The 11,145-nt window shown below is 33.5% G+C and overlaps 1 protein-coding gene across 1 annotated transcript; it reads right to left on the reverse strand.

Moving 5' to 3' along the window:
• Positions 1-9,985: 9,985 nt before the first annotated feature.
• On the reverse strand, positions 9,986-11,145 carry LOC129951066 (seminal metalloprotease 1-like). The gene is made up of 2 exons (XM_056063072.1): positions 10,802-11,145; positions 9,986-10,732 (listed from the first exon to the last, which is right to left on the reverse strand). Exons 1-2 carry the CDS (start codon positions 11,058-11,060, stop codon positions 10,197-10,199), a joined length of 795 nt encoding a protein of 264 aa, XP_055919047.1. The 5' UTR covers positions 11,061-11,145; the 3' UTR covers positions 9,986-10,196.

An 11,145-nucleotide genomic window follows, 5' to 3' on the forward strand; every position in this document is an offset into this window, starting at 1 on the left:
GATCAAAGTTCGGCCGATAGGTTGCAAAGACTTGCTCTTGTATTTCAAGTTCCTTTTTATAGTTTGTTTCTTAAGCCTAGTACGCTGCTGATGCGAAACGAAATTTCCCATACAAAAATGACATGACGAAATCATAAACGAAAAATTTCGCTGTGCTTTTCGTTTTTCAGTACGCTGCTGAACAACGAAATGTGTCATTTTAGTGGATAGCTGTACTAGATTTTTTAGTACAATTCTCCACTCTTTTCGTTCTCAATTTAATTGCCCGGTATATTAATTGCTTGCGAAATTTTGACGTTTAATTTATTTATTGGAAAAAATTGTTTACAAATCAAAATTGAAAATTGTTTACTCGTGACTTTCGGTGTTTTGTTTTTTGTTTTCCACAGCTGACAGAACTCTACACAAATATTTTTCCGTTGTGGTTTTCGTTTTAATTTCGCTCTACACTTGGAGACCACCGAAAAATTTCGTTTCGCATCAGCAGCGTACTAGGCTTTAATTTTAAAATATAAAAATGTTGCCTATTTCATATGTGTATAAAATCTTAAATTAAATATTGTTAACGAATACAATTTACCATCGTTATAATCTTATTTATAGCACCTCCTTATTTGCAAAACAAAATTTATCCCAAAAAATAAATATTCCACATACGCCTTAGTGTACATTTGCATATAAAAATAATTCGTACAATGTTTTAGTGTCGTTAGTAGAGGACTATGTTATATATGTATGTATGAAAAGTAGCACAGTTCAGCTCCTGGATTAGTGCCAAAGCATTTTACAAAATTTTATCCCAAAAAGTTTATCTACCATAGAAGTTTTGAAAGTGCTCATACTCTCATACTCGTAGTATGAGCATGAGGAGTATGTGGATAAAGTTGTAGTTGTGTTTTTAAAATAGGGACCATAACCATCATCGGAGAAAGTTTTTCTTTTCATACTAAAAAATGGCCAGCTTAAGAGTAAATATGTGGTTTGTAGGATTCTACTAATGTTTTCATTGCGAATAACTTCGTCTTCTTCCTTTTTTTGGAGGGGTTACATTGCAGGGTGTGTGTGTATTTGGTATTTGTAAATTCGAGAGGTTTCCATAATTTTCACATAAATAAGTGTTTTTGTCTTTCGGAATTTGGAATTGTTGATGTTGCTGCATTGGTGGGAGTAATTTGTGCTTACTTTTGGTGGTCAAAACACAAACAACTTTAAGAAAAATTACTTATAAGGATGTTTTTTATATTTTTTGTTTAATAAAAAATGGCTTTAATGAAAATAATGATCCAAGTTATTTGTCACATCGTTTAGCTTATGCGATTATTTAGGATTCGTTGTTTAGTTAATCCCTAAATTTATTTAATTTAAAATTATTTGTATGGTACCAGTTATAATGTGTCTCAGATGAAAATATAGGGTCATTCATTTTATTCAGTTTGAAAATGTAAAATAAAAATCCCACCCTTGTCCGTTTGTCGATTTTTATTAAAGTTTAACCAAATATTTATAATAATATTTTGTGTGAGAAAAAGGATTTTAAGGGAATATATTTATATTTATATTTATATATTTACTTGGCGAAAATCATTTCTTATCAATTTTTGTTCGTTTTTGGAAGTTTTTAAATTGTAAGAAAAGTTCTCCACGGGATTTTATTTAAAAAATTAACTAACTAAAAGTTAAGACCAATATTTTTTAAATAATTAAATAAGTTTAATTTCAATATTTGAATTTGTTACCAACGTCAGAAACTAATATCTAAAAATTTATCAGAAAAACCATGATTTATTATTTTTTTTTTTGAAAATCATTAGAGCGGTTAATTTTAAACTAATTTTGTTACATACAATTTTTGAATTTTATTTTAAAACTATTTCTAACTATTTAGAACATTTTAAATTTGATTTTTGTAAAAAAAAAAAATGATAATCCATTTTCGAGATAAAAAATTTTAGTAAAAAAAAATGTATTCTTTTCTAAAAGTCCTGAAAAAATACAACGACTATTTTGTTCATCAAAAACTATTAAAATATTCCTTGGGAAAACTTAAAAAAAATAATGGGCCCCTTTTGGAGGAATACAATCATTTTTTTTCATTGAATGAAGCCAAATTAAGAAAAAAAAAGTTGGAGGAAATTTAAAACAAAAGTCTATCTGTTCGTTTTGAAGAAAATTTGAATTTTGTTAAAAAAAATTTTATTTTTAGTCTTAAAAAAAATGAAAAACGCCAAACGCGAATGTGCTTAAAATCTTAATTACCAATTTTGAAATCAATCGAAGCAGTGTTTTGGCTTGTAGGGACGAGGACAGACAGTTGACAACTAAAATTCATATTAAAATACACTACTCAAAACAAAATAGGGCCCACCCAAGTTTTATGTTGTATTTAGCCTAAAAACTACTTAACTGGTGAACATTATCTAAGCTCTGGATTTTATTAGATTACTCCACAAGTGTATGATTCCATATCATGCTGAACGATAATTTTACCGTTACCTCCAAGTGAATAGGCAAAAAAAGGCTATCGCTCAAAAAAACAATGGATGCAAAAACTATTTCAGTTGTTTTCTCTTTTTGATTTAAGCGTTGTTGGAAAGGTTTTTCATTATTGAACGCAATTTCGGCCCCTTTCTGAACGCCATTTCGATACTGAAAACGCAATCAGAGCGGAAAATATGCTGGAGCAAGGAATTTCTCAAAGGGCTGTTGTAAATCGAACCGGTATGTCAGGGTGAGCTATCCAAAATATGTGGGAACACTTCCATGAAACCAAAAGTGTAGCAAGGAGACCAGTAGTAGTAGTAGTAAGTATCTAGGAGTTTACATTTTTAAATAAGATTTTAATTTTCTTTTGAAGTAAAAAATGCAAAACTTACGACATTGACAAACGTCGTCTGTCGGGTAGTTGATTTTACGTACATATTATAACAATTATTAGTTTTAAATCAAAATTTTATGAACATTTTAAGACATTTTTGTATTGGTTATATTCTGTCACTAGTTCTTTCGGTATTGTAAGGCTACAGTGATAAAATTCGAAAGTCTTTCAAAACTGGTGCTGTTTTTTCCATTGAGCACCTGGATTATTTCCGCTTCTGTAAACCAAAATTTCCCAAGGAAATTCCTTTAAATCCGGACATCTGCCCAAGAATTGCTGGATGTTTTCTTCCTCACTTAAGCTGCACACACTACATAATGATAATTCGTTCTGACCAAATCCGTTTAAGCTTGATTAAATCAAATCTTGCCTTAAAAATCCAGGTGATCTTGTTCAGTTCGAAACCATCATAAATGTACATCTGTCCTCTTTAATGATCCAGGTGTTTGTAGATGCGCGTGCTGCTTTCAGATACCCTTCGTAAGTTTTCTTGTTGGCCCTCTGATTTTAACAGCTGCAATAGATCATTGCCTTTTTGGATCCAATAAACTTGAGAAATAGATCACTCATCCCAACGCAGTCCAAAACAATATGCAAGATTGTTCAATTCCTTTATTCAGGACAATTTTTCCCTCAAAACTGTTTTTGTTAGTTTTTTTAGTTTTTGCGGTAGTCTTGTTTCACTGTATTTGAATAATGTTTTTGATATAAATCCGAGGTGAAGATCAAGGGTATAGTAATGCAGAACAATGTCAGAAAGAATTTGAGCCACAACTCAGCAAGAAGACCGGTCCATTCGAATAACTTCACATCGGGAGCGTGCTGTAATCGCCCTGGGCTTACAAACTCAACTGCGGCAGTCATCTGGCACTAAAGTCAGTGATAAAACCAATTGCAATCAACTCCATGAAAATGGTCAACAGTCCAAAGCTCTTGCTATTTGGCCGAAACTTACAATGGCCCATAGTTTAGTGCGATTAAAACACGCATATGAGCATTCAAATAGAATCATAGACAACTGGAGGTCTGAACTCCTTACAGACGAATGCAAAATCAAATTTATGAGGAATGATAAACTAGTACGAGTTTGGAGAAGGGCACGTTAACGTTTTAGTGACCCGTGCATTTACGGCAGTGACCGACTTGGGTGCTCCAGTGTAACGGTATAGGCTGGAATAAGTTTTCTAAACTGTTTATCCTGGATGAGGGCACCGTTAACGACGCCAATTACATTAAAATTATAATACGACCTGTTGTGAAACCTTTTTCACAAAGAGTTTGCGATGAGTTTGTTTTTATGGATGATAATGCTTGCACACATACGGCCCGTATCACGCAAGTAGTTCTTTTTGACTCCAGTATTACACTTTTGAAATGGCTGCCAAGAGCCAAGACCTCAATCCTGTCACAGAAACCTCAAGGAAAACCACAACAGTGTCAACACTTAACAAGAGCTCATACATGCATTAAAAACCTGTTGAGACCGTAGACCCGAACAAAATGTAAGTTATCTGATCGAAAACGTACCTACTAGATTTTTCAAAAAAAAAATTTTAAACCTAAATAAAGATTTTTGTTTCCGTGTTAAAAGTGTGGACACTACTACTTTATACTAAGCTGAAACATAATAACAACCGTAATAACCAAAAAAAATATAAACAATATTTTCTTTAGAAGAAAGTCGAAACACTGTGTGGGTCGTATTTTTATTAGCAACCATTTTTGCTGAGGTTTTTATTTTCTGTAAACAAAAACTGTTTAATAGATTTGTGTTAAAATTTTACCAGATGTCAAAAACGTTATTATTTGACGTATAAAGTTATTTAAGATGAAATATCACGTTTTTGAGGTAACAAGAATTATATTTGGATTTTTTTGTTTTTACTTATTCCATGCTCGCTGATTTATTCATTTCATCGACCGGGGACAACCCATCACGAATTTACTGTCAAAACATTACAATGTTGTTAAAATAGGGTTTTTAAATTGAAGTAGGTAGGTTTTGGCCATTTTGTTTTGATGACATCTTTGTAAAATCTTTTGTTTATTATTCAGTTGCTTATGCCAAATGATCATTGCATTCATTTTACGGTAGCGTAGTGGCCCTTCACAGTCGACTCTTTAAGGTTTAGGCTTTAACTCAGTCTTTGAAAGACTTCAACTTGGCGAATTTTTAGCCGGGACTTGTGTATGCACCCATACAAGATCCAACTGGTACATGAGCTAAAAGTTTATGACCATAGACAAGGCCGTTTGTTTGCTGACTGGGCTTCGAATCGTTTGAAAGAGGACCCCAATTTTGGCCGAAAAATCATCTTTTGTGACGAGGCACATTTTTGAATGAATGACTGTGTTAAGAAGCAAAATTGCAGTTTATATGACCTCACCATCCCACCAGATGCATCCTCAAAAAGTTACCGTTTGGTGCGGATTTTGAACCGGCGGCGGCGCGGCGACGTAATTGGTCCGTACCTTTTTAAACGACTTTAGTTAGCTACATAACGATGATAATTCATTTTGTATGCCCCAAATTGAACCATATGGACCTAGACGACATGTGTTTCCAGTAGGACGGCGCTACGTACCACACAGCAAAAGCCACGAAATCTACACACAACATCTACCCACTCTTATTAAAAAACCCATAGATAAATTAAGTGTCCATACAATTAATTTTCAAGTGCTCTTAGAATGAAGTTACCTAAATTTTGTGCAAAAACAATTTGGTCTGAAACCTTAAAATTTAAGAAGTTTCCAATCTCACCAAAGTTATAATAAGCCTATAGATTTCAACTCACGTAGTCCTTGGGAAAACTAAAAATGTTGTAAATCACTAAGATTTACCTTTCAAATTAACTCCCATTTTTGTTTGTTTCAAAGTTTATCAGGCGCAATGAAATCCTGTTTGATTAAATATTACATATATATATGTGAACACCAATTATTACAAGAAGGAACTCTTTTTCTGTGTACCAACCCATGACAACATACTAAATCAAAAGTATTTAACACAAAATGTCATTAGTGATGATATTGAAGGACAAATCATCCTCATCCTCATCTAACAATTATTTTCTTCCTTTTTGTTTGTTGTTGTTGATTGCTTTAATATCACTTTTAATGACATTAGTGCAGAGATTTAAGCAATTTTTTTTTCTTGGTATTTCTTCGCTTTTCTCCCAGTCCCTCATATAATAATATCTTGATTTTTTTTTTGATTTAGTACCATAGAGCATATCCTTGCTAAAGTGGAACATGGGGTGAGCCGAACTAAGCTGAGCAAAGCAGAGGCATACGCGTCATGAAAACTAATGAAAGACGACAAAATCGATTACATCCCATCTGTCGCACTTGTATTTACTTTTTTTTTCCTCATTCCCTTCGTCCTTTTTTTTGACAAATCCTTCTCAGTGTCATTTGAGGTCTTTTTTTCTGCTTATTTCGTTCATCTTCTTCATACAAAAAGCATTCAAAAGAAAATGCTGCCATTATCCAAGAATAATCCAAAATTAACAAACGGAAACATTCAGACAAATAATATAAACGAATTGTGATTCACTATGATCACATCTTTTCTCTCAAACAAAACCCAAGGAAGAAAAAAAAAGAAGACAGAAAAGCAGGCTCTACACACTCCGTGAAATCAAATCACGTAATGTCCTTCATGAACTTCTGGCGAAATAGGCTGGGAGGGTGTAACTAGCGAGGAAGGAGAGGTGAAAGAAAAAATGTTTCTATTGTGAATGATAAATAAACATCCATGCAGAGAACATTTATCAACATAATCATCTTTTGGAGCGACATGCGTTTCCGGTGGGAAGGTCGCCTTCGTTTTCACTTTCACGTCCTTTATTTTTACTATAACAAATTCACCAGGCCTAAATATCTTCCAACCAACTATTTATATACACATACAAAGGTATAGTTCCACAGGACTCCATCTATACACAAACGACTATGCCTGTCAAAATATCCTCCGCCTAATCCTACAACAACCTACAACATAGAACCATAACATTTAAGATTGAAGCCGACACATCACATCATGGAACAGGACAGGACGAAAGAATGTGCACGTATAGAATGGAGAAATATGCCACCAGACGTCAAATCACGTTGCCATTCACCTTGCTCTTGTTTGAAGAAGGTTGTGGCAGGACCTTTTGTTTTAGAATATGGTATTGGTATAAACTTCTCGTACTGTAGTTGAATGTCTCTGGGGTTAAGGAACAATGATTGATAATAACTTAAGGTGTCACTATCAATTCATAATGGGATTAGTTTGAAGGGAAAATGGTTTGACTCTTCTGGAAAAATGTAGTAAAACTAGAAGTTTGAAAGAAAGTGTACATATAGGCGAAAAACTTTAAGGACAAGAGTCAAGAATTAATTAAAAAAAAAGAAGATATGATATTAAAATTGTCTTGCGATTTTTATGAAAAGCTTAGAAAGGAAGACATCTTTGGTAACATAATCAGGAAAAATAGCATGCGCGACAACACTTTCCATAACGGATTCAGACCCATCAATTTTGCTGCAGAGCCAATACGCGTTTCCCACAACTCAACATTCACAAAGAAAATTGGAGTTCTACAGATCAATCAATCTTCAACCAGATTGATCAGATTGCATTCGATGCGTTCGACACGCTTCCAGCATCAAAGATGCCCGAACCCATTGAAGAGCTTACATCGACCCGGGACACTACCTCGTTGTAGGAAAAAGAGAGATCATGAGAAGCGAGCACTCGAAGATGTTGAAAGGTTTAAAAGCAGAAATGAAGTCCAAAGGTTTTATGAGTAGCTAAAACGAAATTCACAAGTGCTTTGGAACCTTGAACCCCATATTGCGTAAACGAAATTAAAAACATCATAGTACAACCACTGTCCATGCTGAGGACATGTAAGGACCACTTCTGCAGGCTGTATAACTACGACTACGAACTGAATTTCGCTGTCAAGCAGGATAATCCATTCAATATAAACGGCCACGAAAGCCAAAAGTACTATCTTCCCGACTCAACCGTTTCAGAGAAAAGTGCAGATAACCACTGTCAACATTAGAGGCACTATTTTTAAAAATGGGAAGAATTCAGTCGGATGACTATGAAGCTTTTCTAAGTATTGCAACAGAGGCGGCCAAAATGTGTTAAGCGGGAAATGAAGGCAAAACAAAACGCATGACATCATCAAGAAAGGACCTACTAGCTACGATACCAACGTCTCGTCCAAAACTTCACCATCGATAGACGTTACTTTGGGGTAGCTTAAGACATTGCCTACCTGGGCTTTGCAATGAATGCAGAAAATAAAATTAGAGCTGAGATTAAACCAAGATTTAGAATTACTCTGGCCGAACCGCAATAAGTTATTTTGGCCTAAGAAAACCAAAGCAACCAAAGTGTCGTTACATAAGACAATAACCTTCCTCGTCCTGCTATAAGGTGCAGAAGCTTGGATTATAACAAAAGTGTATGAAATTGCCTTGTGTCATGAGAATAGAAGGGCTCTGGACCCTCAGTAATTCTGACTGGAAAAGAAAGATTTAAAATTGAAACCTTTAGTCCCATTGTCAACACACTAAACGTTTATTTGAAACAGCGACTATGTTTGCATACGAAAATTGGCCAACGTTTTGACTTTTTTTTCGATTAAAAAATCTGAATTCCGAAGATGTGAACGGAGATGAACTACATGCTGAATGTCTGAATTTAAAATACTACTTGAAAATTATCGACAAGAAAATGAAAAAAACTGACAACATTTTAAAGCTTTATATTAAAATTGAAGATAAATTTCCAAGTGTTGAAATTGCACTAAGAATTTGCTTAAGTATGATAGTGACCAATTGCAGTGGGGAACGTTCCTTCTCTATGTTAAAAAGAATCAAAAACGAACTCAGAACTACTATGGTTCCAGAAAGATTGACATGTTAATCGCTGATAACAATCGAAAGCGACTTCCTCAGAGGCATCGATTTTGAAGATATGATGAATGATTCTGCTTATCTCAAATCAAGAAAAAGACTAGTTCAATAAATATTCCTTTCTTTTACCTAAAAAAAAAATAAAGTATGTTTCTCTATATTGTTCTTTAAATTACATTCTCAATAACTCATTTAATTATCTGCTATTTAAATATTGTTTATTTTTGAATTTTTATATGAAATATTTATTTTTACATTGCTTATGTCTATGTTTTAATTTTCTGCTATAATTATTTATCTTTTTAATGAATTAAAAAAAAATGTTTTTATTTAAAAAATTAAAAAAATAAATATCAATTCAAAGAAATGTGATTTTTTCTGTATACCTTTATTACACAACATAACATTTTTATATAATCATACAGGAGCCCCATTTTCAAAAAGTGCCCAGGGCCTCCAAAATTGTAAAAACGGCCGTGAATGTAGCGCTATCTTAAGTATAAGTAAGTTAGTTAGAAATATTGTTGTTTTCATCAAACTGACTAAATCAACTGACGTTTGGTTTTTCCAAAAAAGAAATATAAAAAATAAATTCTCCTAAAACTGCCCTCCTAAATTGACCGTAAGTTCCTAACATCTCAAAAAAAAAAATAGATTTTACTTTATTTATTTGATTGCATACTTTTTGAAGCTAATTAAATCACAATTTGCCTTCTTGAAAGGCAGACAAGTTGTCGAATCGCATCTCCGCCTTTTTTTGTAGTTAAATTAATAATAACATCCTTAACACATCCAAATTTAAAAAAATAGGTTTGTGAAGAGTCCTTGTCGTTAAAATCTCTTCCAATTTTAATTATTGATCAATAAAACTAACTTTAAACCAGGTTAAGTATTTTCAAACGATTTTTGTGAACTATAGTCTCGTATGAATTAAAAAAAAATGTAAAACTAGAGTTTATTTTAGTTAACAGTTTTAGTCAGTTTTAAAAACGATGTACTTTTAACTGCTCAAACGTTTTTAAGTTCAATCAAAGTAGGTTCCATATTTGTCGCACAAAATGTTTACACTGCCGCTGCATTAAACTCAAAAGCAATTTCGAACTCAAGAGTGTAAAGATTGCAGGTGATTCCCATAAACTTAAAAATGAATTATCAATACACCAGCAATTTCCTCACTTAAAAATGTTTGTACTAAATTCATTTTTATTTTTCCACTGCTTGACATTTTTTTTAAAGAGATAACTAGAAACTATCAGAATGGCGTTAATTCTATCGTGTTTTTTTCCCACTAAACCCACCATAAAATTATTCCAACAAATCTGATATTAAGAATTTTATAAACTTAATCCTCAGAGCTTATAGACAACACATAAATGACGCAAAAACTATTTAAAAGCTAAGTTTGCATTGGGCATAAATACATTGTGTTCAATTTGGCTATGTCCTTTGCACTCAAAGCCTTCCTTTGGCCGATTACAGCTTTCGGATCACGAGTTATTATGGTCTTTTTACCGTTTTTCGAAAATGCCATACTACTATAATGCAAGACGCTATTATAATCATAAGCTATTCCGAAATTCTCAGTTGCGGTTTGTTGCCGGAAATTATCTTCCATACCAGGAGTTATGTTCTCCACGACCACTGTGATGTAGTCATCCCGATCGGAGGCACTTTGTTGATGATAAAAACCGAGGGTGTGAAGGAATTCATGCAAAATCGATCCCATTCGGAAACAACCTTCGTCGATGGGGAATTTCTGGAGGTTCATTCTTTGGACTTTTTGCAAATAGCCAACTTGTGAATGACATCCAGTGTCTTCAGCTGTTATGTTGATGTATTTTGTATCTGTTGGGGTAGCCTCCCGGAAACGTACACAAGTTGCAGCTTCAATTGTTCGAATTGCTTTTTGTATGTATGACTTATGAATAGGATCTTAAAAAACAAAAACATTGTTGAATCAAGAAGAAGAAAAATTGAAAATTAGTTGAAAGAAAAACTCACCAAACTGCGGACTGATTTTGTAAACGACCAATTTGTTAGGCCAACGTTTAGATCGTGCAATCAAACCATTTCTTGATCGTAGTCCTAGCAATTGTTCATCTGTCAAATCTATATCACCTTCAAAAAATCCTCCCGATTCTTCAGGATCTTGTAATACGACTTTGCGAGAGTCCTTTTCTACTCCACTTGATGGATATCCGATGGAAAAGTTCAAAATAAACAGCAACATTCCCAAAACTCTCCAAATATTAGTCATCATTTGAGTTGAGTCAAAACTACAAAAGTATAAATATTTTAACGACAACAAGTTTCGATATTCCACATCCAATTTGTCAGAAATTAAA

Source organism: Eupeodes corollae, chromosome 3 (assembly GCF_945859685.1).
Source record: "Eupeodes corollae chromosome 3, idEupCoro1.1, whole genome shotgun sequence".
Taxonomy (NCBI): domain Eukaryota; kingdom Metazoa; phylum Arthropoda; class Insecta; order Diptera; family Syrphidae; genus Eupeodes; species Eupeodes corollae.

Coding starts and splice junctions, on each gene's coding strand:
- LOC129951066 (XM_056063072.1), bottom strand. CDS start 11,060: ATGATGACTAATATTTGGAGAGTTTTGGGAATGTTGCTGTTTATTTTG. Junction 10,733..10,801: donor CAAAATCAGTCCGCAGTTTG/GTGAGTTTTTCT, acceptor TTGTTTTTTAAG/ATCCTATTCATAAGTCATAC.